Here is a 20,176-nt window from a genome sequence, read left to right as displayed (position 1 = left end):
GGGGGGGGTGGGGGGGGGGGGGGGTGGGGGGGGGGGGGGGTGGGGGGGGGGGGGGGTGGGGGGGGGGGGGGGTGGGGGGGGGGGGGGGTGGGGGGGGGGGGGGGTGGGGGGGGGGGGGGGTGGGGGGGGGGGGGGGTGGGGGGGGGGGGGGGTGGGGGGGGGGGGGGGTGGGGGGGGGGGGGGGTGGGGGGGGGGGGGGGTGGGGGGGGGGGGGGGTGGGGGGGGGGGGGGGTGGGGGGGGGGGGGGGTGGGGGGGGGGGGGGGTGGGGGGGGGGGGGGGTGGGGGGGGGGGGGGGTGGGGGGGGGGGGGGGTGGGGGGGGGGGGGGGTGGGGGGGGGGGGGGGTGGGGGGGGGGGGGGGTGGGGGGGGGGGGGGGTGGGGGGGGGGGGGGGTGGGGGGGGGGGGGGGTGGGGGGGGGGGGGGGTGGGGGGGGGGGGGGGTGGGGGGGGGGGGGGGTGGGGGGGGGGGGGGGTGGGGGGGGGGGGGGGTGGGGGGGGGGGGGGGTGGGGGGGGGGGGGGGTGGGGGGGGGGGGGGGTGGGGGGGGGGGGGGGTGGGGGGGGGGGGGGGTGGGGGGGGGGGGGGGTGGGGGGGGGGGGGGGTGGGGGGGGGGGGGGGTGGGGGGGGGGGGGGGTGGGGGGGGGGGGGGGTGGGGGGGGGGGGGGGTGGGGGGGGGGGGGGGTGGGGGGGGGGGGGGGTGGGGGGGGGGGGGGGTGGGGGGGGGGGGGGGTGGGGGGGGGGGGGGGTGGGGGGGGGGGGGGGTGGGGGGGGGGGGGGGTGGGGGGGGGGGGGGGTGGGGGGGGGGGGGGGTGGGGGGGGGGGGGGGTGGGGGGGGGGGGGGGTGGGGGGGGGGGGGGGTGGGGGGGGGGGGGGGTGGGGGGGGGGGGGGGTGGGGGGGGGGGGGGGTGGGGGGGGGGGGGGGTGGGGGGGGGGGGGGGTGGGGGGGGGGGGGGGTGGGGGGGGGGGGGGGTGGGGGGGGGGGGGGGTGGGGGGGGGGGGGGGTGGGGGGGGGGGGGGGTGGGGGGGGGGGGGGGTGGGGGGGGGGGGGGGTGGGGGGGGGGGGGGGTGGGGGGGGGGGGGGGTGGGGGGGGGGGGGGGTGGGGGGGGGGGGGGGTGGGGGGGGGGGGGGGTGGGGGGGGGGGGGGGTGGGGGGGGGGGGGGGTGGGGGGGGGGGGGGGTGGGGGGGGGGGGGGGTGGGGGGGGGGGGGGGTGGGGGGGGGGGGGGGTGGGGGGGGGGGGGGGTGGGGGGGGGGGGGGGTGGGGGGGGGGGGGGGTGGGGGGGGGGGGGGGTGGGGGGGGGGGGGGGTGGGGGGGGGGGGGGGTGGGGGGGGGGGGGGGTGGGGGGGGGGGGGGGTGGGGGGGGGGGGGGGTGGGGGGGGGGGGGGGTGGGGGGGGGGGGGGGTGGGGGGGGGGGGGGGTGGGGGGGGGGGGGGGTGGGGGGGGGGGGGGGTGGGGGGGGGGGGGGGTGGGGGGGGGGGGGGGTGGGGGGGGGGGGGGGTGGGGGGGGGGGGGGGTGGGGGGGGGGGGGGGTGGGGGGGGGGGGGGGTGGGGGGGGGGGGGGGTGGGGGGGGGGGGGGGTGGGGGGGGGGGGGGGTGGGGGGGGGGGGGGGTGGGGGGGGGGGGGGGTGGGGGGGGGGGGGGGTGGGGGGGGGGGGGGGTGGGGGGGGGGGGGGGTGGGGGGGGGGGGGGGTGGGGGGGGGGGGGGGTGGGGGGGGGGGGGGGTGGGGGGGGGGGGGGGTGGGGGGGGGGGGGGGTGGGGGGGGGGGGGGGTGGGGGGGGGGGGGGGTGGGGGGGGGGGGGGGTGGGGGGGGGGGGGGGTGGGGGGGGGGGGGGGTGGGGGGGGGGGGGGGTGGGGGGGGGGGGGGGTGGGGGGGGGGGGGATGCTGGCAGGGGATGATGGGAACTGTAGTCCATAACATCTGGAGGGCCGCGAGTTTGAAAGGCCTGCCCAGGAAGAGCAGGTCTGTTGCTGTGTAGTTTTTGGAACTTTTATCTTCTTGCTAACAAGCAAACAAAAACTGTTAGCTCCAAACCCCGCCCCCTTTAAAAATCACGAGAATCAAGACTTTCCAATTTCATATCTAAAAGAGTGTCAATATGACACTGCCTCATGAACAGAAAATAAAGTATTTACAGCTTTACAGAAGAAGAAGGGGGAAAAAAACAAAGGTCAACGTGATGTCCAGCATTTTCACAATTGTTTTTTTTTCCTGACAAGCGTTAAATCTGGTTGTGACCCGCATACAAAAGGCAAATGTAATAAAACCACAGTCTACTTAAGACGGCCCCAGGGGGGGCTGAAAAATAAGAGAATACAAAAAGTGAACCGATAAGGGCTGGAGCCATTCACCAGCTGCACCTACACTCCTATTCAAAAGTTAAGACAAATTTAAATATTTGTGGCACGTAAGCCACTGACGACCACCACCTTGTTCACTACCACTATCATTCCATCCCACCTTAGTTATGCAGGGAATTCCCACCTACCTCTACACATATGCAAAACACACCTCCCGTACAGCTACCCCATGAACTGCTAGAAGGGAATCTGTAACCATCTACCCACTTACACACCCTCAGGAAATCTACTCCCCCCCCTGCCCCCACCCCCTATTCTCTATCTTAACATGCCAATCATTAAAAGCAAAAGCACTGAATCATGCTCGGGTACATCGACCTTAAAATGCTATGAAGACGCTTAGCAGCAACGAAAGAGGACGGCTATTTAAATGGCTTGATGTCTCTCCTACGGCAGACGTGTCCAAAACAAAATTGGGGGCTGTCGAGCACAACCGTTGCCCTTGGACGGATGGATGTACAAGCTCATCTGGACAATGCCGACTTTGGCAGAGGAAGCCCTGGTACCTGGAGGAACCATGCCGACAGCAGGCCAAGGTTCAAACTCTGGCTTAGAAAACCCTGACCCGGGAAAGGCCTGTCCTGTGTGCCAACAGGCCAGGGCGGTTAGTGCTTGACAACCCCCACCTATGGGCATTAAAGGGCTTTGGCGAGAAAGGAACTACAGAAGAATACGCACAGGAACAAAAAACTCTGCTCTCAAAAAAGGGGAAGGAAATGCTCAACAAAGCAAGCACTGGAAAGGTCACGACGACACAGAATAAAGCTCCTCAACTAGAGATGAGAAACAAGCTGACCGTTTCAAAAAGCAAACTTGGACACACGCAAAAAGTCCCCCGTGACACTGCATCTCTTCCAGAGAACAGGACTATTGAGTCTCACTGCTGAATTTGCAGACAGCCCCCGGTCCTCACACCCGAGCGAGTCCAGAGGACCCCACCTCACTTGGAGAGATGAGGCACAGCTGTGGAAGAAGGAGCTACCCCCACTAGGACCATGTTCAGCCCCAGCCCTGGGGGCCCCCTTTAGCCACCCAACCGAAGCTCACCTGAGGCCGGGCAAGCAAAGAGAAGAACGGAAAGGCCCTTGACTCTGCACCAGCTTTACCAGGACTGATTTGCAGCATGATCTGAGGGCGCCTCTTCAATTTGCTGGAAATACATTTTGGAGGAAAATAAACCCTGGATTTCTCCCCCCAAAATACTTACTGGGCCATCAGCTATGCCTCCAAAAGGGGCCAGCATAACACATTTCTTCTTCTGCCTCGACAGCCAGTGTTTTTGTGGCATAGTGAACTGGTCAAGATGGAAAAGAGGTTACCCCAGGCCGTCGGGGGAGAGAGAGCTATTTGGCAAAAGACCTCCTCACGCAGAGGTCAGGCAACAGAAGAATGTACTATCCAGGCTGAGTCGCACTGGCTTTTCCAGTGAAAAGTCACCCCCCAGTTTGAGGGAATCACACTAATACATTGGAGTCCTTTGAAAAACCCCGCAGCAGACAGGGAACCCCTGTTCTCCGTTTGTCTGAAGAACAGGCGTGGAATCTGTAGCAGGTATCTAGAGCCGTGCTTCTCACCTGCCGGCCACTGAAGCTGCTGCTACCCTTTCACCTTTATTGAAATTACACTTGCCAGAATATATCTTTCCACCCCACCATACACACCTCCAGGGGGAAACACAAGCAGCCAGCCGTGACTGTGGTTCTGGCAGCTGAGGAGAGCCAGAAGTGCTTCACACGTGACCAAGGAAGTTACTCGGCACTGATCCGTGGGATGGTGAGGATGAGCTTATCTTGCAAGGAACGCTTTTGTGCCCCCGGCTGATGAACGCTGCCCAAGAGCAGAGGTGTCCCCCCACCCCCCCACTCCTCAATAGCAAACCTTTTTAGAAAAAAACCACTCATGGCTTAAAGGGGAGGCCCCAAAAAAGCAGAACGAAAAGGGAGCTGTTCGCAAACGGAAGGTCATGGGAAGCGCCCACAGCAACACACCAGCCACGTCCGACACAAGCTCCACAGACCTGAACGGTGTGCAAAAACAGGTGCTCAGCTTTCCCTCTGCCACGAGACACGGAAGCCCAGCCAGGACCAAACATTCCACGGAAATAAGGCGAGGGCTGTTATTATTATTTTTTTGCATAGACGTTAATAGTGATATTCCCACCCCACCATACTTTCCCAGCAGGCCTTGCACCAAGCTGAGGGCTCCTCTGAATAACTCTGAACTCTGGCAGAAAAGTTTTGTGCCGGTCCCAAGTGCCCAGGGGTCGGCACCATTTGATGGTCACGATGGAGTACTGCCACTGGGTGCCGGCAAGTAGATCTGTCAGCACCGCCCCTCCCGGTCCGCTGTGCAGCAGCCTCCAAAGTCCTTCCGCGTCTGCCGTCAACACATCCCTTTGCTACCGTGACTATTACAAAAAGAACAGTTCTATTCCAGAGGAGCGCCAAGTGGCTCAGCTAGGGGCAAAGGCACAATTAAAATACCATTTCTCCTCTTGCAGGACTCCACAATTTGTCATTTGTACAACAATAGAAATTATTTCAGCACCGGTCCTCGGATGGCGTGGGGAAGCACACTAGTCCTCAGGAACCCTGGGAAGCCAGGGCGCAGAAGTCTCTGAAGTCTCAACATTTCTTAACAGAACCCCTTTTTTTGACAGTTTTCCTTTTCCCCTTCTCCCTTTCCATCTGAGCTGCTCAGGGTCTTCATCAGCTGACCATCGGCTCCACGTCTGCTTCTCTGTCGAACTCGTCTTGAATCTCGTCTGTGTTTCCTGAGTCGCTGCTGGCCAAGGAGCTGGGAGAAGGAGAGTTTCTGTGGAGAAAGGAGAGCGGGGCTCAGGGATGCGGCTTCAGGCCTCCTGCGTCACACTCGCCATTCAGGGGCCTGCAGCCAATCCTGGCCGGGATGGGCCAAGGCGCAGCTGAGGTTGTGGTATGTGGCCGGGGGCAGACGAAAAAGTGCGCATAGCCTTCTGCCTGTGCTTGGGTGCAGAGGCCCCCAGACAAGATGGCAAGAACCCCTCCCCACCTGACAGCTCCATGTCTGAAAGACCCATACAATGTACAACCCGTACAACGTACAATGTACGTTTCCACAGTAGGAAAAGGTCCCGCCCCATCAAGGCACACCAGCCAATCAGGGGAGACCGGTGAAGCAAGCTCGCCTGGTAGTGGGGATTGCTAAGAGTTCTGCAACCGGGTGTGTCTGCTGTGTACTTGCTGTGGTGGGGAGGGAGAAACTCCGATGAAGAGGACACGGGTGGGGGTTGGGAGGGAAGGGAGTTGTCTGTTGGCAGGAGGAGTCCAACTTCTGATTATTAAAAAAATTATGACCACTCACATTGGCCTGTGCAAAATTCAGAACGAGAAACAAAATCCATGTAATACATTCGTCAGGCTAGATTTTTAAAAAATTAGTTCTGACGAGCTTGAAAGCTTGAACGCTCGTAGGCTGTTTCTGTGCCATTCTGGTCAACAGAAGATATGACATGGATTTTGCGCCATCTCGGTTGCTGAGTCTTTCCCCAGAAGGCCCGCTTCAGCTCCTACTGGGTGATTGCCGGTTGCAACACCAAGGGCACTGCACTTCCCTTACGGCTCTGCGCAGTACCCTTTGATGAGCCGGCGGCAGGTCTCCATCTGCACATCCAGGCCCCGCTTCATGCTGCACATTTCCATGTACTCGTGGAGGTGGCGGTTCATGTCGCTCTTGGCCGTGGCCAGCTCCAGCTGCGGAAAGCCAGAGTGTCGCGTCAAGAGAAGCTTGTACCCTTTTCCCCACCAGGACAACGCACAGTTAATCCCCACTCAAACTGCAACTGAGCTAGAATTTGCTCCCTGCAAACCAGGATTCTACCTGGAAAAGTTCTGTACAGCTCAAAACACCTGCATACATTTGGGTCTGCACACATGGATGGGGGGAGGAGCTCAGCCCTTCAAGATGCTCAAAGAAGTCGGACTCTTTCCTCTTCTGCTTGGGGGTCTCCTCTCTACTTTCTGCTCCTGCAGGAGACTCAAAGGGGCTTACAATCTCCTTGCCCTTCCCCCCTCACAACAAACACCCTGTCAGGTGGGTGGGGCTGAGAGAGCTCCGAAAAGCTGTGACTAGCCCAAAGTCACCCAGCTGGCGTGTGTTGGAGTGCACAGGCTAATCTGAATTCCCCAGATAAGCCTCCACAACTCAAGCGGCAGAGCGGAGAATCAAACCCGGTTCCTCCAGATCAGAGTGCACCTGCTCTTAGCCACTACGCCACTGCTGCTTTACCCGTTCAAATGTCACTCCATTCTGCATCTGCCCACACACAGGCCCCCAGCTAAGTCAAGAGCCTTCTTCTCAGGACTAGAGCCCCTGCCTACCACACAGCCCTCCCCGTTCCGTCTGCACAGCCTGAGAAAGAGCCTGGCTGCCCCTGAAATTGTGCCTCCGCGGGGCGGCCCTTTCATTCCTTGGAGGGGCTCCACACAGACCAGGCGGGCCCCCTCCCAAAGCACCAGGGCGGAAGGCTGACTGCTGCCCACTACAGAGGCAGGAACCGTTGCTTGCTTACCTCAATCTGCCCTATTGTTTCCTGATATTCTTTGTCTCTTGTCTTGAAGAAAGACTCCGTTTCATGGATCAGGTTGCCCAAGTTCTCCTCCTGCTGAAAGGAAACGTTGTGAACGAGTGAGTAAAGGAGTGGAATTTTTTCCAGCAGGCTAGACAAGCATCTTGACTTGAGCACAGGGATCTCACGTGCAGCTGGGTTACCCAAAAGGCCTACACGAAGCACGTCACTCCTGGGCCAGAATAGGAGAAAGAGGCAAGCAAGATCTAGAACTTGGTGGCTAAGCTGGTAAGAGCAGCTGAAAGGTCCCGATCCCACCAAGACAGCCAGAGGCCTGGAGACAGTGCAGAGCCAGACCAGAGTCATTAGAGTCAGTCATTTGCCCCAATCTCCATCTACGTGGCAAACCTACCATTTCATTATGGAATTTTCCATTAGAAGGATTTAAGCTTCTTAAGCCTTCAGAACGGCTGCAAGACTGAGACCCCGACTGACAGCTACGCTCACACAGGCGCACACAAGCTGTACACAAATCAGCTGCCACAAAGTTCGGCCCCTTTGAGAGGCCGCTTGGTTTTTCCAAAGCCTCATCTACAGGGAAAATATGGAAAAACTTTGAGGTGGCAAATTCACATAACTTGTTAGGAGCAAGGATCAATACCTTCCTCTCAAATTGGACCAGATTTCATACTCCAATAAAACATGCTGTAAGGACTCGAGCAGACCAGATCCACTTTGACAAACTCGGCTCGGATGGGCTCTGTTCCTAAATCAGCCTCACGACAGGACGGAGGAACTGACTAAAAAGGGACACGCCCTCCTCCAGCAGCACAGACCCTCTCCCTGGAGTTCCCTTCCGCAGCACAGACCCTCCCTCACCTCTCCCTGGAGTTCGATCGAGGGGTTGCAGTTGGTGAAGTCTTCCCAGAGAAGCAAAGTGTCCTCGTTCTCCTCCCATGTTAAGCTGTCGCAGTCGTCATCAAAATCAAAGGTTTCGCGCCTGTTGGGGGAAAGTCGAGAGTGCTTACGGTCGTCCTTCAAAAAGGCTCCCGGGAGGAGATAGAGAAAACAGCGTTCTTGCACGCACACCCCCTGGGTGCCACCTTTCTTCTCTCCTGCAAGTGTGGTGTGGTGGGTAAGAGCAGGTGGATTCTAATCTGGAGAACCGGGTCTGATTCCCCACTCCTCCACCTGAGTGGCGGAGGCTTATCTGGTGAACCAGATGTGTTTCCACACTCCTACATTCCTGCTCGGTGACCTTGGGCTAGTCATTGTTCCCTCCCAACGCTCTCAGCCCCTGTTGTGGTGGGGGGGGGGAGGAGATTGTAAGCCCCTTTGAGTCTCCTTGCAGGAGAAAAAGGTGGGGTATAAATCCAAACTCTTCATCTTCTTCTTCCTGCGCAGGTTCATATACCTAAAGCAACAGTTCAGCTCTTCTCCTCCAGGTGGCGCTGCACATTAGAGCAAAAAACAACACAGAGAAGATTGCGCCGGAACCGAGAGGCGCAAGATGCCCAAAGCAGGAACCAAACGTTGTGCTGCCTGCTTTTTTAAAATGGCCAATCAGGAAAGAATAGATGCTCATCAACGGCCGTCTCTACTTGGACTGTCTTGAGTTTCACCTTTCCAAAATACCAGCAGCTATAAGGCGACCGCAAATTTTATTGCCACTAGGGAGTGGCCATTCTATAAAACCGAACCAGAAGAAAAAACACACCCCAAAAATACCCTGTTAGTATTCTGGAGTGGGGGGGGGGGTTGTTTCACCTGAAAAAAGGCAGCAATAAAAGATCAATTCCAGGTATGTCAAAAAGACAATTCTTGTATTCGGCCAACTTGTGTAGGTCAAAGGAAAAGTCCCATGTGGATTTCCTTGCTACTCAATCAATGCGGCTGAGCATGAATGCCTTTGAGGACTGCAGCCTCCCTGTAAACCAGAGGTGTCCAATTCTGGCGCTTCCGATATTCATGGACTACAATTCCAATCGGCCATGCCAGCAGGGGCTGATGGGGATTGTAGTCCATGAACATCTGACGCACCAGAGTTGGACACCCCTGCTGTGAAGCATTCAGATGCCCACTTGCTTGAAATCTACCTCCTGCACCATCTTGGGAAAGTCGGACCAACTCTGCAGAGCTGAACAATGGGACATTTTTGCGCCCAGAGCTCATTTCCTTCCCAGCCAGGCACATAGACGCAGCTGCAAGTCAAGGGCAAGTCGAATCTTATGATAGATTCAAACCTTGCCAGAAGACTGATGGGGCCGGCTTATCAGTGGTCCAGAAAAAGCTTCCACGCGCTGTCCCGCTGCAGCTGAGCACTCTACGAAGGACCTCCTCAGCTCCGGTTTTCCCTGAACCTCAGCTGTGCTTACTCTTTAAACATTGCTAATCCAGCTCCTCTCCCTAAATCCAGCGCAATAATGCAGCGTTTTAATTAGCTGTTTAAAAAGGATTTACTTGCACTCGCGATGCATTAACTCAGCTATTTGTCTACAGCCACAGTTGTCTTCCTAAGCCATAAACCAAGAGGTATTTGCGGAGGGCCCCAACAAGCCCATGGAGGTAAGCCATCATTTCAGAAACAAACACAGCAGCGGGAATTCTGGGTAGACTCACAGATCCCAGCATGCTTCTTCGTCAAGTATCTAAGAGCAGCTGTGGCCCGTGCCTGTTGCAGCATGGCCACCTGTTAACAGGATGTGGGTACGCGCAACGTTTCCCTCGCGTCACTGATGCATCTGTGTAAGATGCCGTCAGACAGGGCCAGGATTTGCTGAGCTGCACCAGGGTTCTGCATGAATGAGAACAGGAAACAACACCCCTGATTCATCGACTCAGCCCAGGAGAGGATGGAAGGCAGAGAGCTTAGTCCTTGGTTTTATAGGGCCAATAGTTAAGCACGTGTTTTCCAAGAAGGTGGAGGAGAACAGCAGGAATGTAGGCGGGGGGAAACAAATCTGGTTCACCAGTTAAGAGTTCATCGCTCATGTGTAGGAGTGGAAAATCAAGCCCAGTTCTCCAGATGAGAATCCGCCTGCTCTTAACCACGACACCACGCTGGTTCTCCCATATAGGCTAATGCTTCACAAGGGGCCATGATCCACAGGTGAGATGGTCTAAACAATAAATGCCAATAAAAGGGATTTTTAGAAGGAGCTGCCAGTAGCGATGATGCAGAATGTCCATGCAGAATGTTTGGCCTTAAAAACATAAGAACATAAGAACAAGCCAGCTGGATCAGACCAGAGTCCATCTAGTCCAGCTCTCTGCTACTCGCAGTGGCCCACCAGGTGCCTGATTTTATAGACTTCAATCATATCCCCCCTTCAGACATCTTCTCTCCAAACTAAAGAGTCCCAAACGCTGCAGCCTCTCCTCATAAGGAAGGTGCTCCAGTCCCCCAATCATCCTTGTTGCTCTTCTCTGCACTTTTTCTATCTCTTCGATATCCTTTTTGAGATGCGGTGACCAGAACTGAACACAGTACTCCAAGTGCGGTTGCACCACTGCTTTATATAAGGGCATGACAATCTTTGCAGTTTTATTATCAACTCCTTTCCTAATTATCCCCAGCATAGAGTTTGCCTTTTTCACAGCTGCCATGCATTGAGTTGACATTCCCATGGAACTATCAACTAAGACGCCCAAATCCCTTTCCTGGTCTGTGATTGTGACACTTCCGTTTTTTAAAAGTCTCTTTACTGCTTCCTGATCTTAAAGCAGTCAGCAAAATAAGAGAACAACGCCACTGTCACACTAGAAGTGCCCCCTTACATCTTACCTTATGCTAGCAAATTTATTTACAACATTTATATTCCCCCTTTCTACCCTTACAGAGGCCACCAAGACAGCTAGCAATTTAAAACACATTACGAAACCATTAAAATGAATTTTCCTGCCAGCCATACCTCATCAACACAGCTTTAAAAGACCTTTAAAAAGAATTAAACTACATATAAGACAGTTTAAATACATAGAAAACATAAAGCATTAGTTAGGAAGGAAAAATCATAGCGTGAATGCAAAATGAAAACAAAAAAATCTTCATTCGCTGGTGGAAGACACCAATAGAAGGGAGGAGATGGATCTCCCTGGTTGCTAGTAGCCCTGCCAGATACATCCTGTGATGGCATTTGACACCAGGGATTCGGCCACAGGAAATGGCTAAAAGCTGCTCTGAGTGGCCAGCCCTGCCTCCTTAGTCGAGGCACTGCACAGAGAACAACTCCCAAGAGTCTTGTACCATTTTTTACGGTCCCACATAAAGCCAGATGAATGTACAAAAAAATAAAAAACCCACACAGGTCTCTATGTACTGTATTTCTACACGAATGCAAAATTTGGTACTGATAGAAGATCTGAAATCCTGAGTGTTATTTGCAAGGACAAAGCAGAGCGCTTCTAGTTCCAAAGACTGCAGACATACCCAGACACGTAAGCCACCTTCTGATACCATCTCAGAATCCTGGGGCAGGGCTTCGGTGCCCAGCGTGGCTCCTCCCCTCTCCTCTTGCTATGAGCAGACCAAGTGATGCACAAGTCGATGCGCACAAGTTTACTGGACTTGCACCATTTATCCTGCAAGAATTCTGCTTCTCCCAAAGCAAACGTTTTGGCTGAGGGACGCAACGCCTTGTGAGTACTCACAGCTGGTTGAACATCCTCTTCATTTCATCCGTGATATTCAGAGAGCAGCTGACTTCGTCGTCTGAGAAGCGGCCGTTGTCCGTGTCCTGCTCAGAGAGGTCTTCTTCCAAAGGCAGCTTCCGCTCTTTCTTTTTCGAAGCCACCTTCGTTTTGGAGAGAAAGGGCAGTGGTTAGAAATCCCAAGCGAGAGGAAGGGGCGGCTCAAGAATGGCAGGATAGAAAGTCCAGGGATACTGTGCGTGTGACGGCTTCTCTCGACTAGGCTCAGTCAACATCCGTTACAGGAGGTAAGACACAGAGCACGGGAAAGCAGAACAGAACAGCACACAGCAAAGCAACCTGCCTGGAGGGCCCAGCTGTTTGGGCCGCAGCCCGCCATGCACAGCCTAGGATGAGGAGGACACACAAGCAGCTGCAGATGCTCGGGGCAAGAAAGCTGGAGAGCAGCAGCAGCACCTTAGCTCTCTCCTTCCTGGCCTTGGCCACCCTGTAGGCCAGGGGTGGCCAACCTATGGTGCTCCAGATGTTCACAGACTACAATTCCCATCAGCCCCTGCCAGCATGGCCAACTGGCCACCCCTGCTGTAGGCTAACCATGATGAACAGGTCTAGGCCGCCCTTCCTCCCTGCCTCCACCCATACTCAGAAGCAGAGCTAAACTGGAACAACGTTATACAGAATAAAACTGAAGCGTTTGTGAAGCTCCAAGAGATGTCTCGGATTAAGAGTTACTCCCTCTTGAGGGCAGGCTGACACCTCAGCCTATGCTAGTCAATATAAACACCAAGTGCAACTTTGCTTCTCTCTTTTCTGGCATTATCACGCACACGCCAGCCTGCTCTCAGAATTCAGATCTTGGGGTTTATTTGAAGGCTTCTTTTTAAAAGCCCGGGGGTCGACGCACTGCCTTTTGGGCGAACGGGGGCCAGACAGAACGGGGGCCAGAACGGAGGCCAGACTGCCTTTTGGGCGAATGGGGGCCAGACAGAACGGGGGCCAGAACGGAGGCCAGACTGCCTTTTGGGCGAATGGGGGCCAGACAGAACGGGGGCCAGAACAGAGGCCAGACTGCCTTTTGGGCGAACGGGGGCCAGACACGGCAGTCTGCACATGTGCACATGTAAGAAAGGTGCACATGTAAGAAAGTGCACCTTTCTTACATTTCTTTGCAGGGCCAGGATCTGGCCGCAGCTGAGAACGTGGCTTCCTGTTCCACTGTGAAAGTAAGGGGCAGATGTCATCTGCCCAGGCCTGTCCTTTAAACCAGCGCCTTCTCTTATGAGTGGAAGCTCTGGAGGAGCAAGTCCGGAAGAGGAACCTCAGGGCTTGGGACTTCCTCTCTCTTCCCAGCACAGCCGTGTCCTCCGGAGGACGGGATGAGCCCTAGTCACCTGGAATATCTTGGAAACATCTTCAGAGTTGCGCTGCTGGGCTACATCACACAGCTTGGCTGTGATATCGATTCTTCGGCAGATGTCCATGTCCACCTTCATGGCCTTTTCTTGGATCTTTGTGTCCAGGTCTGTCATGGGCTGCAGGAAGGACAGCAGGGGATTATCTTCCGTTCGCACAGTTCAGAAGAGAAGGAGAGATACTCTGCAGTATCTCTGCCAATGAAAGATTACGGCTGCCTCTACACAACACGGCCTGTTCTCAGCCCTCTAAGCAGTGAGGGGCAACAGCAGCATTTCAAGGGGGTGGTCAAATCATAGGAAACAGATTTCTAACATCACAAGCATCTAAGAACACCAACAGCCTGACAGCTTCCAATTCAAAGCCTCGCATGATAAAGCCGTGGGCATACGGAAACCAATCCTGAAAGTATCCAAATTAAATTACATTTCCAGATTCAAAACAAAAGTCAGGACATTCATGTAAGTCTGTTGCAGCTTCATGTTTTCATATGGATGTGGTAGGCTTGAACACTAAATTTGAAATAATATAACCTTTATAAGAAGAAAGAGCAACCTAAAATATTTCTAGATTTATGCTTCTAAGTTTTCTAACTTTGCTCACTTCCCAGACACATCAGTTTTAGGAACAAAAATGGAGATGTGTTTCCCAAAGACTCTGCTGAAGTTATTTTTCTAAAGTTTGCAGCACAAATTTTCAATACTGCTAAACGTGTGCCTTCAAGATGTACTCAACCCTCAACAAGTAACAAGCAACTTTCTGAAGCAAAGAAAAAAAAGAAACCCACGCGAATTAACTCCAAGTCCGCTTGAAGCTTCTCTTAATGCAAAACTTTGGCCCAGCCAAGGTTCCTTCCAAGTAATATTTCTTCAATATTGTATCTGTACATCAGAGCAGTACTATAAAAAGTACATTTTGAATGAATGCTTGTATTATAGGTCAAAGGCAAATATACCAAAAGCTACTGAATGGCTGATAACATGTCATCTGTGATGTACAGCGGTAAAAAGTTAGGCCCTGTGAGCTAGCTGCCTGTTTAAAAATAGCCCTCCACATGGCTTCCTTCACAGTCATCCTTACTTAGGTCCAAGCAAATGGCTTTTTCCCCCCTCACAAAGAGACCACTGAAGCCCAGGGCACATCTACAGCTCTGTATTCACACAGGTTCAAGAATCGCAGCGCCTCCCAAGAGAAACCAGCGTGGGTTTGCCTTGAGGTGTGGACACCTTTAATGCTTTCAGTGGTAGAAACTGGGCAATTCTGTTTCTGGCAGAAACTACAGCAGTCAAACAAGCAAACAAAACCAAATCCCAATTATATGGCAGAAGACGAAAGGGAAGGAGGCAAGACAGAGGAGAGGAGGATCAGGCTGGTTCGCTCTCAAACCAGAGGGGTGCACGTAGTTTATAAAGAAGATCTCAAAGCTGGAATAGTGGGAAATGCTCCATACCCCACCTCTGATGAGTAAGGCGGTCTGCGCCGCTCTCACAAGAAGCACCAACTCAAGTCAACTCATAAGAACATAAGAACCTAAGAACTAGCCTGCTGGATCAGACCAGAGTCCATCTAGTCCAGCTCTCTGCTACTCGCAGTGGCCCACCAGGTGCCTTTGGGAGCTCACCTGCAGGAGGTGAAAGCAATGGCCTTCTGCTGCTGCTGCTCCTGAGCACCTGGTCTGCTAAGGCATTTGGAGGATCAAGATTGGGAGCCATAGATCGACTTCTCCTCCATAAATCTGTCCAAGCCCTTTTTAAAGCTATCCAGGTTAGTGGCCATCACCACCTCCTGTGGAAGCATATTCCAAACACCAATCACAAACACAACTCAACAGTTGCTAGTCATGAGATCCCCCATTACTTCGACCATCTCTGGCAACCTGGCCCCGATATACCCGCTTTTCAACAGCCAGGCAATTCTTCAACACCCCTCTCTAGAATAAGATGGGTTCCAGCTCCCAGTACGTACCCTGTTTATGCGCAGAACTGATACGTGTAAATACCAGCCTCGGAATAAAGAGATCCTGAGACTTGGGTTTGAATTTACCACTAAGAGGATTTCAGAATCTGAAGGAATCGTTTTAGCTGTGCTGACTGACACGTTCTGAGCGATGTTCCTCAAATCCTACGCTTAAGATGAATCACTAAGCCCCTTAAGTACATGGGAATTCTCCCCTGCATTCTTGTCAAAAGCTGCAGGCGGGGGGACGGGACGGGGGGGGGGGTTTCAACACCGATAGCTGCTGTGGAGTCATCGGGGGACAGTCGAGGTGATGTGATAAGCGGCGAGTTAATGCATCTACACAGACCAGACGGGAAGCAGGGCGAAGGCAGGGGCGATCTGGCCGATGCATTCAATCACTGCCCCCCCCCCCCCCCGGCAGCCGTAACGCTAACTGCAAGCAGCGCTCTCCGATGCCGTCACTTTTTCATTAACGACGCTTGGGGTGTGATTTCGTGTTCACAAAGGCAAGGGGCGGTGGGCACAGTTTGGCTCGCCCTGGGGCACTTACGTCACTCATGAGACCCTTGAAGACCACCAGCTCGGCTTTCAGCCTCTCAATCTTCTCGTTCAGCTCTTCCTGGAGCGCCTCAGCTTCTTGCGCTTCCTAGAGGACAAACAGCATGCCAATTGCAGAAAGGAAATACTGATCCAAGAATAAAACTATTGATCCACAGCCTAGCATATCTGCTCATATCATGCATCTGCTACGCGATTGGCCACTGGCGTGCTTGGAGCAAGTAGCAGTTATTCTCAGATGAGGAAAGAGATGGCTGGCCCCCCCCCCCCCCCCAACCATTGCTGCAGGATCATTTCCAAGCTCTGGACTCGAAGGGAAGTGCCTCGCGATCCCTCCCCTCTCCCAATATGAAACCTGGTACTTCAGGGAAAAAACCTGGAGAAAGGACATCATGGGAAATTCAGTGTGGTGAAGTGCTCAGGAGTGGCGGACTTTGCTCTGGAGAACCAGGTTTGATCCCCAACTCCTGGATTTGTTTCCCGCTCCTGCACATGAAGCCTGCTGGGTGACCTTGAGCTATTCCCAATTCTCTCTAAATTCTCTCAGCCCCACCTACCTAGGGGGTCTGCTGTGGGAAGGGGAAGGGAAGGAGTTTGTAAGCCACGTTGAGACTCCTTCAGGTAGAGAAAGAAGGGTATAAAAACCAACTCTTCTTCTTCCTGCTATTAGTTAGCCAAGCCTATAAACTACTACTAGCCCATAGGTGCACACAGGAAGTGGACTCCCCTTTCAATTAACCGGTGGGGAAGCACCGCAGTTGGTTCTTTTTGGGTGCAAACACCAATGCTGGCATACAGGAGCAGACCAGCTGGGAACAAGCGCTCCAAGCTTTAGAACACAGGTGTCAAACTTGCGGTCCTCCAGATGTTATGGACTACAATTCCCATCATCCCCTGCCAGCATGATGCTGGCAGGGGATGATGGGAACTGTAGTCTATAACATCTGGAGGGCTGTGAGTTTGACACCTATGGCTCAGTGGATGCATGTTTTTTTTAAAAAAATTCCAAAGATAATGTAGAAACTATTCTAAAGGATTTGACACTTTTGGCTAAGGCAGAGAGCAAGGAAGTTGAGCACCTCCAAGCACTTGGTCAAATGTGTTCCCTTTGAAGCCACCTTTTAGTAGAGGTATGATGTTCAGGCATCTTAATCTCTGTTTGTCAGCACTTGTGAGTGGTGCACCTTTGGTTCTTGGCACTGCAAGGGATGCTCTTCCTCTCTTCCCTTCATCAAAAAATGTGTGAATGTTGAAACAGTTCCACACTTGGCACTAGCAAGCAAATGTATTGTTCAAGAAGCAAGTGATTCTGCTTTCCCTATATTTGTCAATTGGGAGCTAAAAGGAAAGATAAGGATCGGGTGTTCAATTTGGGTTTGTGGGAGTGTTTTAAACAGGTCAAATGCAGCTTCGGCAGAAAAGGGGGAATTGGAAAATTACTGCAAATCAAACCGCGCTTTGAGCCGTACTGGCGAGCTCTCTGACATATATCCGAGCGGAAGGCCGGTTTATAAATGGAAGCATGATTTTTGCCTCGAAGCATTTGGCAAATTAGAATGTGAATGGTGGGCGCCTGGGAGGTGGGCCTCGTTCTCCCAGCACTTAATTGTTGAGTGGCACCAGCTAGCCGGGTTTGCCGGGCAGCACTACAATCCACTCCCAGACATTTTTTTAGAATAGGCTGCTTTAATCAAGGTCTGCCTGACTTTCCGCTAAGATGTTTTGTGCAGCTTGGCCTGGCTTGGAGGGCCCAAACAGCCCACTTCTGGGTTGCGGGAGGCTGATGTCACCCAGCCAGAGTGAAGGTCTTGCAGCACCAGAGAGATGCTTCTGCAAAATGTGGCGTATGAAATGACCATTCGTCTTTGGTACCTGCAGGAGGCATTTCCTCTCCCAGAAGCCTCCCTTCACATCCATGCATGTGAAGGAACATGCCAATCTGCACACTTAGAGACACCCCCCCCCCCCATGAGATCCTCCATCATCGTCTCTGTCTTGGTCTGCGGGAGTGTTTCAGTGCCCCCCACCCCCACCCCACACACTGGAAAGGGGTGTGTGCTGTGAAACAACCTGCCTGACATCTTGTCTAATCATGCTATGGCATAGCTGGGGACAGTGTAGACCAGGGTCTGCAACCTGTGGCTCTCCAGATGTTCATGGACTACAATTCCCATCAGCCCCATTGGCCATGCTGGCAGGAGCTGATGGGATTTGTAGTCCACAAACATCTGGAGAGCCACAGGTTGCAGACTCCTGGTGTAGACTTTCTCTCCCAACACAAGTGCAGATAACTGACCAAGGTGAAACTAAAAGGTTCTGTAAGACAAACTCTGTACTGCACTGACTTCTGCGCTTGTGTGGGGAAAGCTGCAAGGTTGTGGTCTCCATGCGGGAAAGCAACGGTAGAGGTGATTTTAAGCGGCCTATTTTTAAAATATTTGTGCCTGGACTGGAACTCTGGAGTCCTCCTGGGACGTCTGGTCATTTCTGGCAGGAAAAATGGAGAGGTGGAGCAAAGAATAACATTCTATTTTTGAGAGCGGGTATTCATGTCGACCTTTTCCCTGCCCATGTCCCTTTGACAGGGTTGCAAATGCCTCTGTCACTGAGCACAATCTACTTTAGGCGAAGGAAATTCCAAGGGACTCCCCTCCACATTTTTGGCCACGTGTGTAGAGAGGTAGGCAGGTGAACAAGTGTCTTCTTGAGCTACTGACACCTGGGGACTAGCAAGTAGAGTCTCTCTTTGGAATCGGAGGAGGTCAGGTGAGTCATGGCCAGGCGGCACCTCTAACATGCACTGGAGAAGACAGCTGTGTTTGGGTGTCTTGCTGCAGAAGCTCGAGTTTTGGCTGTTGACAAACTCTGTGAGGAGTGGGTGGAGGCTGAAGTGCCAGGAACAACAGGACCATTGGCCAAGTTGCTTTGAGCATGAAAACAGGGGCAAAGGGGGCTTTCAGGGAATGGTGGAAGAAACCTTCCAATTTCCCCAAATGCTAGTGGAGCAGTTGGTGGGCAGAAAGCAGGAAGAAGTTTAATCTTTTTTTCCTCCCTCCCTCCCTCCCTCCCTCCCTCCCTCCCTCCCTCCCTCCAGTAGTTCCTGAAATCATGTAACTTTTTTTTTACAGTCATGAAACTGACTACTTAATGGATTGGGGGAAATGAAACTGTTTATTGTATTGTTGTACATATTGTGCTTTCTATTCTGTATATGAGCATATTTTAAAGGTGTGGGGGGGTATAACTAGAGGCACGTATTTGCGCTCCGGTGGGAGAGGTCTAAAGGTGAACCATTTCTTAAGCTTGCTCTAGAAGAACCCCCCCCCCCTTTGTGATTCACTTTGGGTCAGAGTTGATCTTCCACTTTTAGCTGCTGGCTGGTCTCGGGCTCAGCAGCAGAATGAGTGCTCTGACACAGTCGGCCCAAGGGTGTGGAGCGGCCAACGAAGCTGTGCCCACCTGGGCCCTTTGGACTCCTAGTTCCTGGTGGTTCATCACCACTCACCTGTGAGTGCCAAAAAGATACCTGCTCTGATTTCACAGAGCGCAGCGTGGAGCTCTTCTTTTGGTTCCTTCTGTTTTGAAAAGGGAGCCTTTCCCTGCTTGGTAATCTTGGGCTGTTGGCTCTACTTGTGGGAGTGGAGCGCTGGCTGACACGTGGTTCACCCTCAACTTCTCAAATACTAGCTAAAGAGTTTTGTTTTCTTATTTCATGTACCAAGCGGGCTCCTCTGTAGAATGGGGATGGCTCTGGAGCTTTGTCGGTGGGGAAAACGGGTGAGGAGGATTCTTTGTTTAAAAGGAAGAACCCCCTTACAATAAACGCCAGACTGCCTGGTTGCTGAAAACTTTGTGTCTGTCTCTCATTCCACTGGCGCTCATCCTGTCAGTACTTGTGACAAGGCGGGGGGGCGGCTTCCAAACCTTTGCTTGACTTGATCATCTGCCACCATGTCCTCACACCCACGCCCTGGCTGGCACTGTCCAGGTAACACAGGTAACCATGAGCGGAGGGAGGCCATGAGCGGAGGGAGGCCAGTGATGGCGAACCTTTTTGAGACCGAGTGCCCAAATTGCAACCCAAACCCCACTTATTTATCACAAAGTGCCAACCCGGCAATTTAACCTGAATGCTGAGGTTTTAGTTTAGAAAAAACTGGTTGCCTCCCTCTTCCTCCACCCCACGCGCTCGAGCAGGGGCCAGCCTGCTCTAACCTGCAGCAAGTCCCACAAATGCCGCTTTGTGTCTCTGTAGCATTTCCGTCCCCTCTGTGCCCCCCCCCCCCGCGGGCAGCAGCCACCCAAAGCACAGGCACCAGGCACGCTAGCCGAATCCTCCCTGCTCACCGCGATGCGCGCACATCATGCTCAGTGACCCAGGCCAGCCTAGATGTGTGCGGGGGAGGGTGATTTTCTGCCCCCACATGATGAACTCTGTGTGCGCGTGCCCACAAAGAGGGCTCCGAGTGCCACCTCTGGCACCTGTGCCATAGGTTCGCCATCACTGAGATAGGCAGACTCCAAACTGGAGACTTGGGTTTCATTCCCCCCTCCGCATAAGCAGCAGTCTCTAAACTGGAGAACCAGGCTTATTTCCCTGCTTCTACGTGTGAAGCCTGCTGGGTGACCTTGGGCCAGTCACAGTTCTCTCAGAACTCCCTCAGCCCCACCTACCTCACAAAGTGTCTGTTGT

General features: G+C 54.1%; 2 protein-coding genes and 1 long non-coding RNA gene across 3 annotated transcripts in view; 2 read left to right on the top strand and 1 right to left on the bottom strand.

Moving 5' to 3' along the window:
* Window positions 1-3,446, top strand: part of LOC125445560 (intermediate filament family orphan 2-like) — a 34,056-nt gene extending 30,610 nt beyond the window's left edge. Inside the window, exons 3-4 of the mRNA XM_048518648.1 lie at window positions 2,754-2,859; window positions 3,216-3,446. Coding sequence (XP_048374605.1) covers window positions 2,754-2,859; window positions 3,216-3,446 — 337 coding nt within the window. The remainder of the gene's footprint in view (window positions 1-2,753; window positions 2,860-3,215) is intronic.
* LOC125445559 (intermediate filament family orphan 2-like) lies at window positions 1,890-15,874 on the bottom strand. The gene is made up of 8 exons (XM_048518647.1): window positions 15,761-15,874; window positions 15,476-15,571; window positions 12,945-13,085; window positions 11,554-11,696; window positions 7,783-7,903; window positions 6,907-6,999; window positions 5,955-6,088; window positions 1,890-5,171 (listed from the first exon to the last, which is right to left on the bottom strand). The coding sequence occupies exons 1-8, from the start codon at window positions 15,872-15,874 to the stop codon at window positions 5,066-5,068; spliced, it is 948 nt and encodes a 315-aa protein (XP_048374604.1). The 3' UTR covers window positions 1,890-5,065.
* Window positions 15,875-16,407: 533 nt separating this feature from the next.
* LOC125446012 lies at window positions 16,408-19,331 on the top strand. The gene is made up of 2 exons (XR_007246352.1): window positions 16,408-17,610; window positions 17,726-19,331. It is a non-coding gene; the product is annotated as an uncharacterized LOC125446012 (long non-coding RNA).
* The last annotated feature ends 845 nt before the right edge of the window (window positions 19,332-20,176 follow it).

The sequence above is a fragment of the Sphaerodactylus townsendi genome, linkage group LG16 (genome assembly GCF_021028975.2).
Source record: "Sphaerodactylus townsendi isolate TG3544 linkage group LG16, MPM_Stown_v2.3, whole genome shotgun sequence".
NCBI classification, from domain to species: domain Eukaryota; kingdom Metazoa; phylum Chordata; class Lepidosauria; order Squamata; family Sphaerodactylidae; genus Sphaerodactylus; species Sphaerodactylus townsendi.
Note: the sequence above shows the minus strand (reverse complement) of the source record. Positions and strands in the feature narration are given on the sequence as shown.